The sequence below is a fragment of the Bos grunniens genome, chromosome 16 (assembly GCF_055505025.1).
Source record: "Bos grunniens cultivar Pamir isolate PY7600 chromosome 16, Bosgru_T2T1.0, whole genome shotgun sequence".
Lineage (NCBI taxonomy): Eukaryota > Metazoa > Chordata > Mammalia > Artiodactyla > Bovidae > Bos > Bos grunniens.
In genome coordinates, this window is record NC_141180.1 from 42,350,712 (window position 1) to 42,372,004 (window position 21,293).

At 40.8% G+C, this 21,293-nt stretch overlaps 1 protein-coding gene across 2 annotated transcripts in view; it reads right to left on the bottom strand.

Annotated features, from left to right (window-relative positions):
* LOC147356707 (putative dimethylaniline monooxygenase [N-oxide-forming] 6) overlaps positions 1-17,463 on the bottom strand; it is a 29,552-nt gene extending 12,089 nt beyond the window's left edge. The window contains exons 1-6 of one of the 2 annotated variants that reach the window (XM_086344752.1): positions 17,375-17,463; positions 16,795-16,944; positions 9,884-10,072; positions 8,520-8,682; positions 5,704-5,846; positions 3,731-3,930 (exon numbers count right to left, since the gene is read on the bottom strand). In XM_086344752.1, the coding sequence (XP_086200878.1) occupies positions 3,731-3,930; positions 5,704-5,846; positions 8,520-8,682; positions 9,884-10,072; positions 16,795-16,926 (827 nt within the window). In that variant the 5' untranslated portion in view covers positions 16,927-16,944; positions 17,375-17,463. Of the gene's footprint in view, positions 1-3,730; positions 3,931-5,703; positions 5,847-8,519; positions 8,683-9,883; positions 10,073-16,794; positions 17,049-17,374 lie in introns of those variants that run through there. The other variant, XM_086344753.1, reaches the window with a different exon arrangement.
* Positions 17,464-21,293: the final 3,830 nt, after the last annotated feature.

The window sequence follows — 21,293 nt, forward strand, 5'->3', positions numbered from 1 at the left end:
CCCTTTTAATTAGTAGGTATTGGACTCTGTCTTTATAGAGAAGTAAATAGTGAATCATTAATTTGCCAGGTTACATCAGTTCTGTGTCTCTCCCCTGCCTTACATGCTCCATGCCTCCACACTGTCCTGCAGAAATGTCAACCCTTCCGTGGAGGCATGCACATTCATTTTCAGACTATCTACTTGCTGAGACATGTTGATTAACACTACTTTGTTAATTGCTCCTCGTATGCCCATTAGTATGAAAAGTATGAAAAGGCAAAATGATAGGATACTGAAAGAGGAACTCCCCAGGTCAGTAGGTGCCCAATATGCTACTGGAGATCAGTGGAGAAATAACTCCAGAAAGAATGAAGGGATGGAGCCAAAGCAAAAACAATACCCAGCTGTGGATGTGACTGGTGATAGAAGCAAGGTCTGATGCTATAAGGAGCAATATTGCATAGGAACCTGGAATGTCAGGTCCATGAATCAAGGCAAATTGCAAGTGGTCAAACAGGAGATGGCAAGAGTGAATGTCGACATTCTAGGAATCAGCAAACTAAAATGGACTGGAATGGGTGAATTTAACTCAAATGCCCATTATATCTACTACTGTGGGCAGGAATCCCTTAGAAGAAATGGAGTAGCCATCATGGTCAACAAAAGAGTCTGAAATGCAATTCCTGGATGCAATCTCAAAAATGACAGAATGATCTCTGTTCGTTTCCAAGGCAAACCATTCAATATCACAGTAATCCAAGTCTATGCCCCAACCAGTAACACTGAAGAAGCTGAAGTTGAATGGTTCTATGAAGACCTACAAGACCTTTCAGAACTAACACCCAAAAAAGATGTCATTTTCATTATAGGAGATTGGAATGCAAAAGTAGGAAGTCAAGAAACACCTGGAGTAACAGGCAAATTTGGCCTTGGAATATGGAATAAAGCAGGGCAAACTCTAATAGAGTTTTGCCAAGAGAATGCACTGGTCATAGCAAACACCCTCTTCCAACAACAGAAGAGAAGACTCTACACATGGACATCACCAGATGGTCAACACCGAAATCAGATTGATTATATTCTTTGCAGCCAAAGATGGAGAAGCTCTATCCAGTCAGCAAAAACAAGACCAGGAGCTGACTGTGGCTCAGATCATGAACTCCTTATTGCCAAATTCAGACTGAAATTGAAGAAAGTAGGGAAAACCACTAGACCATTCAGGTATGACCTAAATCAAATCCCTTATGATTATACAGTGGAAATGAGAAATAGATTTAAGGGACTAGATCTGATAGAGTCCTTGATGAACTATGGACGGAGGTTCATGACATTGTACAGGAGACAGGGATCAAGACCATCCCCATGGAAAAGAAATGCAAAAAAAGCAAAATGGCTGTCTGGGGAGGCCTTGCAAATAGCTGTGAAAAGAAGAGAAGAGAAAAAGCAAAGGAGAGAAAGAAAGATATAAGCATCTGAATGCAGAGTTCCAAAGAATAGCAAGAAGAGATAAGAAAGCCTTCCTCAGCGATCAATGCAAAGAAATAGAGGAAAACAACAGAATGCAAAAGACTAGATATCTCTTCAAGAAAATTAGAGATACCAAGGGAACATTTCATGCAAAGATGGGCTTGATAAAGGACAGAAATGTTATGGACCTAACAGAAGCAGAAGATATTAAGAAAAGGTGGCAAGAATACACAGAAGAACTGTACAAAAAAGATCTTCATGACCCAGATAAGCACGATGGTGTGATCAATCACCTAGAGCCAGACATCCTGGAATGTGAAGTCAAGTGGGCCTTAGGAAGTATCACTACGAACAAAGCTAGTGGAGGTGATGGAATTCCAGTTGAGCTATTCCAAATCCTGAAAGATAATGCTGTGAAAGCGCTGCATTCAATATGCTAGCAAATTTGGAAAACTCAGCAGTGGCCACAGGACTGGAAAAGGTCAGTTTTCATTCCAATCCCAAAGAAAGGCAATGCCAAAGAATGCTCAAACTACCACAATTGCACTCATCTCACACGCTAGTAAAGTAATGCTCAAAATTCTCCAAATCAGGCTTCAACAATACGTGAAGCATGAACTTCCAGATATTCAAGCTGGTTTTAGAAAAGGCAGAGGAAACAGAGATCAAATTGCCAACGTCCGCTGTTCCAGGAAAACATCTATTTCTGCTTTATTGACCATGCCAAAACCTTTGACTGTGTGGATCACAATAAACTGTGGAAAATTCTGAAAGAGATGGGAATACCAGACCACCTGACCTGCCTCTTGAGAAACCTATATGCAGGTCAGGAAGCAACAGTTAGAACTGGACATAGAACAACAGACTGGTTCCAAATAGGAAAAGGAGTATGCCAAGGCTGTATATTGTCACCCTGCTTATTTAACTTATATGCAGAGTACATCATGAGAAATGCTGGGCTGGAAGAAGCACAAGCTGGAATCAAGATTGCCGGGAGAAATATTAATAAGCTCAGATATGCAGATGACACCACCCTTATGGCAGAAAGTGAAGAGGAACTAAAAAGCCTCTTGATGAAAGTGAAAGAGGAGAGTGAAAAAGTTGGCTTAAAGCTCAAGATTCAGAAAACTAAGATCATGGCATCCGGTCTCATCACTTCATGGGAAATAGATGGGGAAACAGTGGAAACAGTGGCAGACTTTATTTTGGGGGGCTCCAAAATCACTGCAGATGGTGATTGCAGCCATGAAATTAAAAGACGCTTACTCCTTGGAAGGAAAGTTATGACCAACCTAGATAGCATATTGAAAAGCAGAGACATTACTTTGCCAACAAACGTCCATCTAGTCAAGGCTATGGTTTTTCCAGTAGTCCTGTATGGATGTGAGAGTTGGACTGTGAAGAAACCTGAGTGCTGAGGAATTGATGCTTTTGAACTGTAGTGTTGGAGAAGACTCTTGAGAGTCCCTTAGACTGCAAGGACATCCACCCAATCCATTCTAAAGGAGATCAGTTCTGGATGTTCTTTGGAAGGAATGATGCTAAAGCTGAAACTCCAGTCCTTTGGCCACCTCATGTGAAGAGTTGACTCATTGGAAAAGCCTCTGATGCTGGGAGGGATTGGGGACAGGAGGAGAAGGGGACAAGAAAGGATGAGATGGCTGGATGGTATCACTCACTTGATGGAAGTGAGTTTGAGTGAACTCCAGGAGTTGGTGATGGACAGGGAAGACTGTCGTGCTGCAGTTGATGGGGTTGCAAAGAGTCAGACACTACTGAACGACTGAACTGAACTGATGCCCATTAGAAGACACTAATATGAACTGATATTTGTAAAGCTTTAGAGTTCACAAAGTAATCCTTACATATTAAATTTCACTGAATACCACAACAGTCTTGAGGAGTACATCTTACTATTGCTATACATATTCATCTATAAGCATGGACAAAATATGCCTCAAGAAAATCATTTATGAGATGTCTCAGCCCTCAAAATTCTGTGCTATGGCTTGTGCAACCCCAAATGAATCTTGCATGTTAGGGTAAGCTAGTTACCAGATCCATCCCCACTTTGTATTCTTTCTTACTACTTTTACCACTAGACTAATTTCAGTAAGATTTTCATCCCATTCATGGTCTCTGATTATACCATGTCATCTATGCAGTCCTTAATTTAATTTCACCAGGCTTAATGCAGTAACTAAAGCAAGACTTAGAAAGAATTCAACTTAAACCAGTGCTTCACTTTTTTTAATAGTAAGATATGTATTATTTTTAGTACCTATTTAAAGGCATCAGGCCATAGTTCTCATGTTTAAACCACGTGTTCATCTTCTTGACATATAACCAGTCAGAGACAAATGAAGGAAGGGCATTCTGAAGAAAGGATGCAAAGCGGGTAACATACAGCATGTCCCAAGGATAGCCGTCATCCCAAACCCGACTCATGACCCAGGAACCACTTCTGGTGCTGATAATGACCTGGTAGGGAAGGTAACAGATTTCAATATCACTCTGTAAGAATTAAGCAGATACAACACAATTCCATGGACATCTCTATACATTATTCAGGTAGGAAAACTTTTAAAGAGGTAGGTCAAGATGAGTAGTCCATGATAGAAGCTAGATAGAGGCAGAACTACCCTCTCTTGCTCCACCCCAGAGGGCGAGTGCATAGATGTTGAAAGAATGAGTATCCGACACCTTGGAATATGAGAGTTCTCTGTTCCCTGGTGGCTCAGTGGTAAAGAATCTGCCAGCAGTGCAGTAGCCACAGGAGAGGTGGGTTAGATCACTGGGTGGGGAAGATCCCCTGGTGGAGGGCATGGCACGCCACTCCAGTATTCCTGCCTGGAGAATCCCGTGAACAGAGGAGCTTGGTGAGCTACAGTCTGTACGGTCACAAAGAGTCATGCATGACTGAAGTGACTTAGCACGCATGCATTATTCAACTGTGACAAATATAGTGTTTGCAGACCTTTAAGACTAAAACGGTAGGTCTAGTAAAGATCAGTCAATGGTGGTGGCTGGTGGTAGTTGCTTGGCTGAGTAGGGGTAAAGCATTTAACTTGCTGGCCAAAATCAGTCTGAGGAAATGCCAAGGATTTAATTCTGTTCTCTGTGCCTGGTCTCCTTTTCCAGTCCTCACTACACATACACTCCAGGACCTTGGGCAGCTGCTTTAGCCTAAGACAAGCCCAACTGCTTATCTATTTTATCACTTTTGTGATAACCTAAGTGAGTCTGACTTTGAATAATCCTTAGGTATTTTTAAATGTCCATTTACGAATTTATTTATTGAGCAACTATTTCCTTAGAAATATGTTAGTACGTATCTATGGATATTTCCATATACATTTCCCTTAATATCCAAGTAGGAGCACTTTTAAAGAGGTAGGTCAAGATGAATAGTCCATCTTTGAAACTAGGTATTTAGAGGCAGAACTACCCTCTCTCCACCCTAGAGATCAAGTGCATAGGTGTTGAAAGAATGACTACCTGACACCTGGGAGTAAGAGAGCTCTTTATTCAACTGTGACAAGTTTAATCTTGTATTAGAAATATGTTAAGTTCTTTTGGGTTTATTGGTTATGTATGACTCAGCATGAAGTCCTCTGGGAAGACTTCTTTGACAATTCATCCATGCAAAGTTCGATTATCTAGTCATGGTGCTGCCACGGCCACAACTAAAGTCTCATTGCTTCCTTTCATGATGATCGTGTACCTGTCATCCTATTTCTACCCATTGATTCCTCCTTGAAATCAAGAAGTAGCTTGACTTACTTCTGTGTTTATTTCTAGCCTGATGGAGTGCTGACACATAAAAACAGCCTGTTATTTGTTGGCTGTTGAATGGGTAAACAATAGTAAAACCTAAATTTTGTTTCTTCCAGGGTGGTAAGCATAGTACTGTTGCATGGTAGGTGACAAGAAATACTATTAAATAAATAAAGGCAGAGCTTGACTAGCAACCAGTTTGCTTGGAGGTGATCAGAACATAAAACTAAAACCAAAAATGCATACTTACATATATATACATGTACTTAACTCTGGTTTCAGCAGACTATACTTCCTTATTAGCATGGGACACATTACATTGCTTCACAGGGAGTGTCTCAAGTCCTTGATTTGATTGGCATATACAGCAGGTAGACTGTGGTATGACACGGTCAATGCCATCCTCAATGCTTCGGATACTGCTGTTGTAGCATAGCCATCCTAAGTTTGTTTCCCCAGACCTTTTAGATCTCATACCTGTGTAACCAGACGACTGAGCTCAACAGCAATGTCACATCCTGAGTTCCCCAGGCCAATCACGAGGACCCTCTTCCCCTTGTACACTTCTGGGCCCTTATAGTCCCGGCTGTGGAGGTAGTGGCCTTGAAATCGGTCGAGGCCTACACAGAACACGGAGAGTGGTTTGAGTTGACTTCCAGAAGAAATGATTAAGTGCCGGGGTCCAGCCCCGGTGGGTCCAGGGAATTCGAAGCGGGGACGGCGTCCGCGAGGATCAGGAAACAATTGCTTAACTAAACGTTAATTAAGGATATAAAGAGTGGTTAAGTAAGGATAGCTCAGTGAGGAAATTCAGTGGAGAAAGAGGCTGAAATAAGGATAGCTCAGTGAGGAAATTCAGTGGAGAAAAGAGGCTGAATAATTCAGCCAGAAGGTGAGAGAAAGAACGACATGGGGAGACCAAGTTTTGGTGAACAAGGCCTGCACTTTATTTTCCAAAGTAGTTTTTATACCTTAAGTTATGCATAGAGGATAATGGGGGAAGGGGTAGAGTCATGCAGTATGCCAGGCTTTCTTCCTGCAAACTTATCATGTGCAAAAGTTTAGGTGATTTTGCATCATCTTCTGGCCTGGAGGCCTGTTAACATTTTAAGACCCTTTCTTCAGAAAACTTATTTTTCTCTAAAGGTGATTAGTCAAGCGCCACCCTCCAAAAGCATTAGATAAAGTTACATTCCTATAGGGCAAAGGTGTGGTGGGCTATAACAAGAAAAAGAATTAACTCAAGGGTCCAAGGCTGCAAACATTAAAGCTACTACTTACACCAATTATATTAATCAATACACTGCCAGGGACACAGCAGGTGAGGGATATGGAGACTTAGCAGCAAACGTTGGCCCAACAAATGAAAAACCCTTCACCAATACAATTTCTAATCAATCTTTTAACTGCTCAAAGGAATCTGTGTTTAGACAGTTTAGAACATCTCCTGCCTCTCACAGTTGGGAGGCTCTGAACAATCACATGTGGCCAGAAAAACCTATTCAGGCAGGCTAGAGGATTTCCAAAGGAGTTTGTAGGTTGAAACACTGTCACACTCAGGAATTATTAACTGGAGCTGTAAGTTAACTCTTGTTTCAGAGAGAGGTAGTGGGGAACAGCCCCCCATAAAGTCAGAGGTGTAGGTGAGAGCACAAAGCAGAAAGTAGGCAGACTCTGGTTTTGGGGGTAGATGCTCGAGAATTTCCAGGGGGACTCCTGAGGCTCGACCTCGCCTTTGTGTATGCCAAGCCTTCTTCCTCATGACCTTTGCCAGGGGCAGAGCTCCTGCTACCAGCAATTAAGAGTCACTTTTCTTCCCCCCCACTATTTTTAAATGTTTGATTCTCCTATTAGCAATTTTAATTTTAAAAATTTCCCTAATTTTTATGCACTTATCCTTTTGGAGATTTTTGGCACTAAATCCCTAACTAATTACTTTTAAAGACGTCATAAAAAACTTAAGGAATTTGAACTTATATTTGCTAATAACCGTACTATTTGTTGGAGAAGGCAATGGCACCCCACTCCAGTACTCTTGCCTGGAAAATCCCATGGACGGAGGAGCCTGGTAGGCTGCAGTCCATGAGGTCGCTAGGAGTTGAACACGATTGAGCGACTTCACTTTCACTTTTCACTTTCATGCATTGGAGAAGGAAATGGCAACCCACTCCAGTGTTCTTGTCTGGAGAATCCCAGGGATGGGTGAGCCTGGTGGGCTGCCGTCTGGGGTCGCACAGAGTCGGACACGACTGAAGCTACTTAGCAGCAGTAGCAGCATACTATTTGTTGAGGGTTTACTTGTCGTAGTCATTTAATCCAGATAACACCTCTGAATGGTAGGTACTAGTATTATCTCTATTTTAAAAGAAAAGGAAATTGAGACAAAGAAGTTTAGTGAGTTGTCTAGGGTTACATGGTAAGTATCTAGTAGAATAAGGAGTTGAGCCCAGGTATTCTACATTCAGAACCCCAAATATGCTGCCTCTTAGCATTAGTTATGTCAATCTACTATTCTTCCTTAATCTCTACTCTTTTAATTACCTTGGTTTATGAACAACGTGGGCTTCCCTTGTGGCTCAGCTGGTAAAGAATCTGCATGCAGTGCGGGAGACGGTTTGATCCCTGGGTTGGGAAGATCCCCTGGAGAAGGGAAAGGCTACCCACTCCAGTATTCTAGTCTGGAGAATTCCATGGACTGTATAGTCCATGGGGTGGCAAAGAGTTGAATACAACTGAGCGACTTTCATTTTCACTTTCATGAACATCAGCCTCTGACATATGAGCTCTAATATTTTTGAGGGGATGCATTCCTGTTGCAAAGAAAGAAGGAAGGAATGAGGGAAGGAAGATAGGAAGGAAGGAGAGGGGGAAGAGAGGAGGAGGAAAGAAGGAAGAAAGATGAAGAAAGGAAAAAGGAAGGGAGGTTGCTTATGTATTTATTTGCTATTTGCCACTTCTGCAGAGTAATGAAATGTATCACTACACACTCACACACATAAATACTTACATACTTACTGTGATTTTTAAAGTTAATTTGCAAAATGTGGATATAGATGAAATTTTAAGACCCAAGTTTCTTCTCTACAGACCTGTGTCTTCATTTAATCTCTGACCTGCAAGTCCTTGTTTCTTTTAGGATGAGGCCAATGATGAGTATATTTGACATATCATCAGACAAATTTTTAAAAAAATATTTGGAACATTAAGAATGATTATTATGTGCAATCTGTGGAAAACTCTATCTTATTCCATGATGTTTTTGTTTAAGATTCTTATATATTTTCCAAACTTACCAGGAAAGGAATCCGTTGGTAGATTTGGGTACACATGATGTCCTGAACAGATCATTACAGCATCAAAAATAGTAGATTCTTGTTTCTCATCCTTTTCTGAAACAACTTCCCATTGGCCAGTGATCAAGAAGTTGGGACATTTCTTTATACTAGTAACCAGGGTCTTAAAGAAAACCAGAAAGAAATTGCTTCTATTTACAGTTCTATGAGGTTTTTTGTTTGTTTGTTCCTTGCAGTATTTCTGTGGAGAAAATAATTGCTGTGTTCTCATGTTCATTGAGGATAGTGTGGAAAGGCATTAAAATAGGAAGTCACAGTGAATCTTCAAACTTCACAAGAATAATTACTCACTGGGGTATATTTATTTTTTTTTGCATGTAGTTAATAGATTTGGGATATATTGCAGTGAGTATTCTTATGAAGGTGCCATATCATTTGCTTGCTGTCACCCTACATTGACATCCATGGCTTCTTCCTCTCTAGCTTCCTCTTCTATCTACTCCAATAATATGAGATTATCTCAGGCTTCAATCCTTGATTTCTGTTTTGCAATATAAGGACACTATCCTTTGGAAATATTAGTCACTTCCATTGTAAGACTGTTATGTTGATATCAGCTCAGTTCAGTCACTCAGTTGTGTCTGACTCTTTGCGACCCCATGGACTACAGTATGCCAGGCTTTCCTATCCATCACCAACTCCCAGAGCTTGGTATAAGTAAAATTATTTAAAATATAATAAGATAAATAAAATATTAAGTAAAGTTCCAATTTATGATTTTGCTTCTTTTTTTTCCCCACTATATATATGTGCTCTGCACATAACTAATGGATTGAAGTTGAGTTCTAAACAAATGTGAAGAATTACTTATAATTATGGAAACAATACTGCTATGCCATAACTCGTAAGGCTTCTAATCTAAGGGACTAAGTGTGTGAAGAATGAGGGCAATAAAATTATCCTTTTACATTGTTACTCTCTTATTAAAGGCAGAATCTCTAACAAATGCCACATCTATTAGAATCACAACTTGGGCATTGGACCTACAGAAGTCTAAGTGTGAACTAGAGACTTTGGGGTTGTTTCTAAAACATAAGTGTGTGAGGGTGGAAGGTTCATTAGGCTGGTACAGCTGCCTCCACCACTTTCTATGATGTTTTGAAAGTTCTTAGAGACTTTGGAGAACATGTTTTAAGGAGAAATAAAAACAATTCATGAGTACTTTATAATCTGAACCAACAGTTGGTTGGTGAGGTGTCCAAACCTTTGACTCTATTTTCTAGGATAATGTATCCCTGTATCTCTGCTTTTCCTCTAATCCTTAAACATATTGATGTCAACAGCACATGTTATAAGGTCCTTACCTCAAACTGTATATATCTTAAAAGATTCTTCTTTTGAGCAAATGTCTTTATGTAGTCCTGGACCTTGCTTTGGTGCATGTAGTTCGGGTAATCGTCAGGGTATGGGAAGTCTGGAAAGCACATCATCTCTTTGGAAGAGTTGGTGAACACAGACTTGTAGATGCTGGCTCTGCCTTCTTCTGAATGGTCCTAAGGAGAATAAGACAACAGAAGAATAGATGGTTGGATGGCATCACTGGCTTGATGGACATGAGTTTGAGTAAGCTCCGGGAGTTGGTGATGGGCAGGGAAGCCTGGTGTGCTGCAGTCCATGGAGTTGCAAGGAGTTGGACATGACCGAGCGACCAAACTGAAGAAGAATAATAAGGCTTAAAAAGGAAACCAAGAATGGTATTCCCCTAAGTGACTATTCAATGCTCAGTTGATTGAAACTTTTTCCATATGTTTAAAAAAAAGAAAACAACATGAAAAAAATTGAGTGCTGTCTGTAAGACATGGAAAGGAAAGCCTTCAACAACACCTGCCACAGAGCTGGTGAATCTTCCATCTTGGTCCTTTTACTCTGTTTAGCTCCAGTTTAGCTCTCTCCCCACCCCACCCCCAAGTCACAGCACTGGGTCTGATCTCACTCATTTTCAAGAACATAATTAAATGTCCAATGGATGCTGTGGCTTTTAGCCTGTTTGATTGGCTGTATGGAATTCGGTGAACTCTTCTCTTCACTAGCCATAGAACTCTCTAAAGAAGTCATTTCTTGAAGGGCTCCTTAGACTGTCACTTCCTGGGTCCCACTTCTGAATTTCTGGCTCATTGTGTCTGGGTTGAGGCCTGAGAATGTGTATTTCTGATAAGATCCCTGTGCTGCTGATGCTGTTGGTCCAGGGACCAAGCCTGAAGACCACTTCTGTAGTGTAAATGAATTCTGTGTTTGAGGAATTCCTGAACTCACCAACTAGTGGCATTCACTCCTCACCGAAGAAACAGAAGAAACAAGAAGTCTTAGAACTGGTGTTAAATTTTGGCATCTTATAGTAAAACCACCATGTAATTGAAAAGTGGCTTCTTTTGAGGAGCAGTGGAAGGCTAAGTTCAAAACAAACATTTCCTCTCTGTTTCAAGAATAGGATAAAAGTTCACAAAATGTGCTGCCTTGAAAGTACATCTAAAAGCTGGCAAGCCATCTTTCCCCAAATCTTGAAGGAATTCTCATGAAAGGAAGGAAAAAGATGAAATGTTATATTGCTCCTGGATTCAAGACAGCTAACTCCCTCCAGTCCAACAACCCCAAATGAGAGAACTGTGTCTCTGGGGGGCTGCTTGAGTCTTCACTGTTTCCCCTTAAGTGACAAAAATAAACTTCCTCTACTCATGGTTGCTGCATTTCTCACGATAACTAAGCCCAGAGATTTTAACTTTTTAAACCACACTTGGAAATTTCTGCTAAGGTCAGAGAAAGAGTGAATGCTTTGCCTTGGTGGGTTCTCATGTTTGGGTCTGTCACTGTTCACCCCTAGCCAGTAACTTGTGTTAATGTTTGTGAGAAAGAGTTTTCTAAGCTGCCCACTAAAGGGAGGGCTGAGCTGTGGGTTGGAGACTGGTTTAAAAAATGTACGATTTTGCTCTGAGAGGTGATAAGACCATGAATTATTTCCATCATTAATGAATTACTAGACCCTTTCACCACTGGACTCCAGCCGAACTTAACACAAGAAGAGAAGACTATGTTCCCTATAGCTCCTTAGAATTTTCCCTAAAAGACTGTTCTACAAACAGAGGAAAATAAAAATATTATGTAACAACAGACACTAACTAGTTCCAGAGAGTTCATATTTTTATTATTTAAATATGTGGGGTGGTTTGAGCCAGTAGGGAGGAAATTAAGCTCAGATGCTCCCTGCTGGCTGGGAGAGCTTGTCCTCCACCTAGATGTCTAGGACAAGATGTCATGCTATGCGGCATGTTAGCATTGTCTGTCTTGGGTTGTAATTGTGTCCATCTCCTATCATCCCCACTAGAACATAAGTAACTTGAGGGCAAGGTCAGAGACTAATTCAAAACTATTGTGCATGCATTTTAGCAGTCTGGTTGATCATCTTTCATATTCCCATTTTATCAGCCCCATTTTTGCTTGCTTAGATATACCTTCAAGATCTAGCTCAAAAGTTGTCCCTGTCTCTTGCCTTTCCTTATCTTCCATCCCACCCACTGGAAGTCATCTCTACTTTCACCAAGCTCTAATTGTATTTACTATCCTAATCATATTCTGTTTATTCATTTGTATTATGATTACTCTAAGACTTCTTTTCTCTCCGCTTTTAGAATACTGCATGCCTGCTCTACCTCTTCTTTGCAGCTACGCCTAATGTAGTACCCTATGCATAATGAACTCAAATATGCATTTGCTGAATGAATAAAGGAATGAATGAGTGTTCATTCATTCAGATAGTTCTGGTTCAATACTTTTCCCTTTGGAATCCAAATGACCTATTGTATGTGGCTTGTTGAGCAACCTTTTATTATAGGCACACAAAATCTTTTGAGGTCATGAGGTCCTATATTAGAGTGTATAAAATTTAAGACACACTCACATTCAGCCTGCTGGTTTTTAAATCCCATTTGGTTTTTATTTTACAGAAAAAGCACACAGAGAAAAGTGCAGAATTCTCAAGTTTCTCTCTTCCAGAATACCTTCTACATGACAGAACTTGCAAGATAAAAGATTAATGTAACACACTTTTCAAAAATTCCTCTCTGATAATACAGCATACCAAGGAACTTTTCTTAGAAAAGAAGGAAGAAGTGGGGTGTATGGAGAGGGCTAAAGTTTAGAATATTTGTATATGTTTATACTCCCACACGGGGAAGGCAATGGCACCCCACTCCAATACTCTTGCCTGGAAAAATCTCATGGGCGGAGGAGCCTGGAAGGCTGCAGTCCATGGGGTCGCTAAGAGTCGGACACGACTGAGCAACTTCACTTTCACTTTTCACTTTCATGCATTGGAGAAGGAAATGGCAACCCACTCCAGTGTTCTTGCCTGGAGAATCCCAGGGACGGGGGAGCCTGGTGGGCTGCCATTTATGGGGTCGCACAGAGTCAGATATGACTGAGGCGACTTAGCAGCAGCAGCAGCAACATACTCCCACAGGGCTTTTGAGAATAATTCTGCTTATACACAATGACTTTATGAAAAAGATATCTTTCCCTCTTGTGGATAACCCAGAGTCTGACTTTGAATCATATTGATCTATCATCTAGTGCTTCCTAAAATCAATTTTCTGATCTAGCTGTACTGGTTAAGTTATAGATCCGTGGACACACTGTGTTCATTGCCTTCCCTGCACCTTTCATGGATTGCTGGTCACTGCTACCTAGAAGCCTTTCCCACCTGATGCTGGCACACTGTTGGTGTCTGTACTGTTGGGAATGCCCCTCTTTCTGGAGCTGTGTCACATGATGGTTCTTTACGTTTCTCATCTGAGAACATCCTTCAAGTCTCAGCTAAGTGTTATCCCTATAGGAAATTTCTCTTGACTTGCTAGTATTTTAGGAGTCCAGCCTCATCTAAATCTCAAGGCACTTGTTTATTTAACTAACAGTCACCACAGGCTATCTTGTTATAAACTTTAACTTAAAAGTGTTTTATATATATATATAGATATAGATATATAAAAGACTATATAATCTTTTGTTTGTACTCTTAGGACCAGATACATTAACATTTTGGAATTTGTAGATTTTTGAAGTTTTTCCTTAATATTTCTAGTGAGATCTGGTGCAACACCTTATCATCAAATGTAATAAAGTTATTACAGCAAAACACAGAGTTGGACAAAGACCATATATATAGCATCGTATCAGTTCAATCATGTTTCCTGACCATATGACTTCAGGACAGGTTTTGCTATTAAATGAGTTTTTCTGTCACAAGATTGTGGACCTTTATTAAAGCTTGCTACACCAAATGAAGTAGAAACCATTTACATAAAGTGGTTATGACTCATATTTGTCATCCCAGGACTTAGTACAAAACTCTGTCAAAATAGATGCTCAAGCAGCACTTAATTACTTCTAATAAGTCAATGCAAAGAAATAGAGGAAAACAACAGAATGCAAAAGACTAGATATCTCTTCAAGAAAATTAGAGATACCAAGGGAACATTTCATGCAAAGATGGACTCGATAAAGTACAGAAATGGTATGGACCTAACAGAAGCAGAAGATATTAAGAAAAGGTGGCAAGAATACACAGAAGAACTGTACAAAAAAGATCTTCATGACCCAGATAAGCACGATGGTGTGGTCACTCACTTAGAGCCAAACATCCTGGAATGAGAAGTCAAGTGGGCCTTAGGAAGCATCACTACGAACAAAGCTAATGGAGGTGATGGAATTCCAGTTGAGCTATTTCAAATCCTGAAAGATGATGCTGTGAAAGTGCTGCATTCAATATGCCAGCAAATTTGGAAAACTCAGCAGTGGCCACAGGGCTGGAAAAGGTCAGTTTTCATTCCAATCCCAAAGAAAGGCAATGCCAAAGAATGCTCAAACTACTGCACAATTGCACTCATCTCACACACTAGTAAAGTAATGCTCAAAATTCTCCAAACCAGGCTTCAGCAATACGTGAAGCATGAACTTCCAGATGATCAAGCTGGTTTTAGAAAAGGCAGAGGAACCAGAGATCAAATTGCCAACATCTGTTGGATCATTGAAAAAGCAAGAGAGTTCCAGAAAAACATCTATTTCTGCTTTATTGACTATGCCAAAGCCATTGACTGTGCGGATCACAATCAACTGTGGAAAATTCTTCAAGAGATGGGAATACCAGACCACCTGACCTGCCTCTTGAGAAACCTATATGCAGGTCAGGAAGCAACAGTTAGAAATGGACATGGAACAACAGACTGGTTCCAAATATGAAAAGGAGTACGCCAAGGCTGTATATTGTCACCCTGCTTATTTAAGTTATATGCAGAGTACAGCATGAGAAATGCTGGGCTGGAAGAAGCACAAGCTGGAATCAAGATTGCTGGGAGAAATATCAATAACCTCAGATATGCAGATGACACCACCCTTATGGCAGAAAGTGAAGAGGAACTCAAAAGCCTCTTGATGAAAGTGAAAGAGGAGAGTGAAAAGTTGGCTTAAAGCTCAAGGTTCAGAAAACTAAGATCATAGCATCCGGTCCCATCACTTCATGGGAAATAGATGGGGAAACAGTGGAAACACTGTCAGAATTATTTTTTGGGGCTCCAAAATCACTGCAGATGGTGATTGCAGCCATGAAATTAAAAGATGCTTACTCCTTGGAAGGAAAGTTATGACCAACCTAGATAGCATATTCAAAAGCAGAGATATTACTTTGCCAACAAATGTCCATCTAGTCAAGGCTATGGTTTTTCCAGTGGTCATGTATGGATGTGAGAGTTGGACTGTGAAGAAAGCTGAGCACCAAAGAATTGATGCTTTTGAACTATAGTGCTGGAGAAGACTCTTGTGAGTCCCTTGGACTGCAAGGAGATCCAACCAGTCCATTTTAAAGGCGATCAGTCCTGGGTGTTCTTTGGAAGGACTGATGCTAAAGCTGAAACTCCAATAGTTTGGCCACCTCATGCAAAGATTGACTCATTGGAAAAGACCCTGATGCTGGGGGGGTTTGAGGGTAGGAGAAGAAAGGGACAACAGAGGATGAGATGGCTGGATGGCATCACTGACTTGACCCACATGAGTTTGAGTAAACTCTGGGAGTTGGTGATGGACAGGGAGGCCTGGCGTGCTGCGATTCATGGGGTCGCAAAGAGTTGGACACGACTCAGTGACTGAACTGAACTGAACTGAATAAGGCAATAAACAACCATTTCATGGTTTAGATTAATTGGTCATGTCTCCTTAATAAAATGTAAATTAAAAATTGAATTCATAAAAAAAAAATACATCGGTTATTTCATAGTGGAAAATACAAATTTATGGTCTGTATTTCATGCAATATTTTCAGAGTTATAGGACCCCCAGAGCAACCTATTGTTGCAGGTTCCACAATACAGAGATCAGGACAGACTGAGGTTACAAGATAAATGATGTGGCTAGAATATCTTCAAGCCAAATAAGTATCATCTATATCTAATCCTAATGGCTAAGAAGTTCAGGACAGAAAGTCTGGAAGTTTCCCAAAGCTGTTTTTTGAAATTTAAGAATTGGGTTTATAATGAATATTTCCTGATTACATTGTTTTTCTAGCAATGAACCGAATGGCAGTGATAATCATTTTTCTCTCTGGATATGGCCTGACAAGAGTATTTAATATCCATGTACATGCCACACACAATCAACATTTATAATAACTTATAATATGTGCCTAATAGACATGAATTAATTAAAAAATCATATCCTGCTATAACTAGGAGGCAGGTTAGAATAAACTTAATTTTCAACTCCTGCATTTGACTAATGAGCATTTGAAGGGTGGGAAAAAAAAAGTGACTTTCCTGAAATCTGTCTGCTTAAAAAATCAGAGTTGATACTGGAACTCAGGACTTCTGACCCCAGTCTAGGTTTTTCTTTTTCACAAGTCCCCCACCCCCATGCCCATGTTCTCAGGATTTAATAGCAATAGGCACAGGATCTTTCAGTTACATGGGGAAGCTCTGTTAACTACTGACCCTTTTACCCCTTAAAAGCCTAGAGATTTGGGCTCTGCCATGTAGATGGCAACACTTAATGAGCTGGAGAAGCCCTCTTCAGGATAAGCCTTGCTGGTATGACATAGTTTTAAATGATAGGACTTGAGTAGGATGGGAGAGAGGAGATTTTAGTTTCCAGAGCATCTGGAGCATTGTGATCAAGTCTGAAAGAACTGTTCACATTTGATTTGCAGTGTAAACCCATCACTTTCTATTGTCTTACTCACCGAGAATTCCCACAGACCTCCAACTTCATTGCTCCTTTCAAAGCAGGTGGGCTCCAGCCCCTCTTCCAGACAACACCGTATGGAGGCCAAGCCACTGACACCAGCTCCAATGATGGCCACTCTCTTCACCATTGTTGCCTGTAGGAGGATCTGGAGAGAACTTCTTCAGAACATATCCCTAAATGCTTAAATTTTTTTCAGTAGAAATAATCAGCTGAGGTTTGTATGTCACGATCCTCATCTTAACACTCAAGAAGACATAGATATACATTAAGAGTTTATGCTAAAAAAAAGTTTATGCTCTTTTTTCTTTTTTTACCACTTTTGCTATAGTAAGATACTGAATCTGACTTCTTCTGGTTATTCAAGATGCCAAAAATAGCAGAGCCAGTGAATCCCAGAGCAGTAAGAACCTTATAAATCATCTATCTAATGCTCTCAATTGCAAATGAAATGGCTGTCATTCCAAGAAGTTTAGAAATTACTTCTTCAGGGTCTCAGAGTTTATAAGTATAAGAACTGGAACAAGAATTCAAGCCTTCTACATAAAAACCTACCATAACAGATCACTTATACTTACTTGGAATGTTTGGCGCTAAGGGGCCTTACTCTTAATCAACCACCTTCTTTCCCCAGAGAAGTTACAGTTCTCTAAACATAGAAGAGAATGGCTTTTAAGAATGTCTTTTGATGTAAAAATTGGGAAAGGGGAGGAGTTATTTTTCTTAAAGTAAAAATTCCTTTTTACTTGTATTTTTCATGACGTAGAGCCCTGGAAAGAGAAAACTTGGAAGAGAAAGGTTGAGTGTGGTAGGCATAGGAGAACAGGGGCAGGGAAGTTGGTGCAGGGCAGAGGAAGAAAGGAAAAAGGTAAAGGCAAAAATGAAGTCTGTGGTTCTAGTTCCAAAAAATAAAGCAGTAACTATGATATGGTTATTAAAGCTGTAAAATAAACCTCCTGGGAGATTAGAGGAATAATGGTTTTTAAACATTTTTTTTGCTCTGGAATTATAGAATATGTAAACAAAGGCTATGCACCTGGACTATAATGAAAGGTTTTGCTTGGCCAACAGTGGAAAAAAAAGTCTCAATTTTCTAGAAATTTAGGAGGGCTTTATGAGATGAGTTAACTCTTGGAGAATATGAGTTTCAAAGTTTGAAACAGGCAGAATTTCAAAGTCACTGAATGTTGGCTCTGTCCCCGTCTCACTTTTCCTGTTTTTATATACCTTCTTCCTACTCTTCCCCCCTTCCCTTCTGTCCACTTCCCTGAGTGCTTCCCATGTCATGCATTATAGTAGTCTGTTGGGGGCTCAAAGATGGAAAGAACAGTTTTACCATCTAGAAATATTTAGTCTAATGGAGAGAGGTGATCAGAGTCACAGTGGAAGTATGATTCAGTGGAGTGCTCGCACTCAGGTAGGAACATCTAGGTCCACCTGGAAGAGGAGTGAGAGAAACCTCAAGAGGAAGTGAGAAGAAAGCTGAATCTTGAAGGAAGAATAGAGGTTTCTTAGGTAGCTGATGGGCAAGGAACATAAAATAGAAAGAAAAATATGTGCAAATGCACAAAAAAGAGAACAAGATAGAGCAAGCTACAATTAGTTCAGTGTTGCTGAACTGTAAGGTGATGGGATCATGGCATCTGGTCCCATCACTTCATGGCAAATAGATGGAGAAACAGTGGAAACAGTGTCAGACTTTATTCTTCTGGGCTCCAAAATCACTGCAGATGGTAATTGCAGCCATGAAATTAAAAGACGCTTACTCCTTGGAAGGAAAGTTATGACCAACCTAGATAGCGTATTGAAAAGCAGAAACATTACTGAACTGTGGTGTTAGAGAAGACTCTTGACAGTCCCTTGGACTGCAAGGAGATCCAACCAGTCCATTGTAAAGGAGATCAGTCCTGGGTGTTCTTTGGAAGGAATGATGCTAAAGCTGAAACTCCAGTCCTTTGGCCACCTCATGCGAAGAGTCGACTCATTGGAAAAGACTCTGATGCTGGGAGGAACTGGGGGCAGGAGGAAAAGGGGATGACAGAATGAGATGGCTGGATGGCATCACTGACTAGATGGACATGAGTCTGAGTGAACTCCGGGAGTTGGTGATGGACAGGGAGGCCTGGCATGCTGTGACTCATGGGGTCGCAAAGAGTCGGACACGACTGAGCGACTGAACTGAACTGAACTGAAGGTGATGGGAATAGCAGATGAATTAATCAGGCGGGGCCCAGATTATGAAGGGCATCGGAGTGCCACATTCAAGGGTTTGGATACCATCCTCTGGGTTGTGGTGATGCATTCAGGAATTTTGCACAAGGGAGTGATAAGATCAGAAAAGATCAGATTCACATGGAAACTAGAATGGACAATAACCACAATTGAGGATATCAAAACCCAGGAGGTTATTTCAGAAGTCTAGGCAGAGATGTGGGGGACCTAAATTAGAGCAATGTCAGCAGAAAGGAGAATAGAGATTGGACATATGAGATATTTAGGAGGTAGATGTTTGGGGACTTGCTGGGTAATTATAGAGTTGATGCCTCAGAGAAGGTCCTTCCATCTTTAAGATTTTATATTCGTGGCCTATATGCATATCACTCATGATTTAGAACAGGAAGCAGAAACTGTTCTATTTGACAAAAAAAGGAGTAGATAAAAAGGCAAGAGGAGCAGAAACCAGAGGACTGCCACAGGCCTTGTAAGGTTGTATCACTAGAGCTACCACCCAAAGAACAGGAAACTTCTGCTATTACCACAGATGCCTTCAAAAAGTGAGGTATGGAGTCTGACTGATGTAAACACATCTGTTGGAACATGTTTGCCTACCAACATGTCACAGAAATGTAGCCTCTCCTTCCCTTTGCCTTACAAGTCCAGATGTTTATCTCAATGGGAAAACCTAAATTGTATCCAAGCTTTAACTGCAAACAAGTCTTAGAAGTGTAGTTTTGAACCTTCAAATCCTTGGGATGCAGGAGTGACGCTACAGGAGTGGGTCGATGTCACTGAGCAGTGTCTAGCACAGGGGGTTATGTATGAAGTGGAAGCCAGGAACTTGCCTGGTGGTCCAGTGGTTAAGAATCCACCTTCCAATGCAGGGGACAAGGGTTCAATCCCTGGTTGGGGAACTAAAATCCCCCATGCTGTAGGGCAATTAATCCTGTGTGCCACAACTAGAGAAGCCCACATGCTGCAACTACTGAGCCCATGCACCCTACAGCCTGTGCTCCCCAGCAAGAGAAGCCCTTGCACCGCAACTAGCAAAAGCCCATGTGCTCCAAAAAAGACCCAGCACAGTCAAAAATTAAAAAAAAAAAAAAAAGAATTGGAAACCAGTTTTGTATTTCTAGAACCCCTAAACATATTCATACTCTTCTCTAATGGCTATGTAATAAATACTCAGTGATTTACCCCTTTGGTTGTATATTTTGTGTTAATTCTCACAAGACTTCAGATCTCTACTCTGTAAAATGAGAAAATTGAACTATTAATAGCATCCTTCCAACATTCTCTGAATCTGTTGATTTACTGAATGCATGAGTGCATGCTAAATCTCTTCAGTTGTATCTGACTCTTTATGACCTCATAGACTGTAGCCTGCCAGGCTCCTCTGTCCATGGAATTCTCCACGCAAGAATACTGGTGTGGGTTGCCATGCCCTGCTCCAGGGGATCTTCCCAATCCAGGGATGGAACCCCTGTCTCCTGCGGTTCCTGCATTGCAGGCAGATTCTTTACTGCTGAGCCACCAGGGAAGCCCAATCTACTGAATAAATCAAAGTAAACTTTTCAAAGATAGAAAATGTAAGCTAAAGACAATGCAAATACATTTAAACTGCTTAAGAGATTGTTCTATATGACTCTAATGTCCAAAAGTTGACTTAATTTGGGTGCTAAGAGCCAAGTTAAATTGGAAGTTTCAGCTGATGCAACTGAAAGTGTAAGAGTGTCAAGAAAATGGAGCTTGAGAGAGAATCTTGAAATGAATCTCTCTGGAAAGAGCTGCAGGTATGCTCTGTGTCCATTTTCCATCAAAGAGACGGGATCAGAAGACCTTCTTGCCACATGCATAAAGGAGCTCCATTCGATCACTTAGAGGGAGGAACTTTGTCTACCTGCCTCTTGCCTGGGAAATCTAGAGGATCAGATTCTGGCTGGCTACCTAGGAAGAACCTTCTGTGTTGGCTTTGGCCTGCACTCCCAGAGGGTGTTACAACAAAATGTGTGTAATGGTTTCTTGAGGGCCAAATGTGAGCCTCCCAAGATGAGCTAAAATGGGGTTATATTAAATTCTGTCCAGTACAGCTGCCTAGAAGCAGCATGGGACCCCAGTGTGAGGAGATGTTGCTGAGGAAGTGCCTCCCAGTGCCTCCTCTTCTAGGTCAAGGGGATACTGTGGAGAGACTACTACTGTTTGAGGCCTCTGAAGTATAAGCCAAACCAGCTATATAAGGATTGTTGTTATTGTTGTTCAGTCACTAAGTTGTTTCTGACT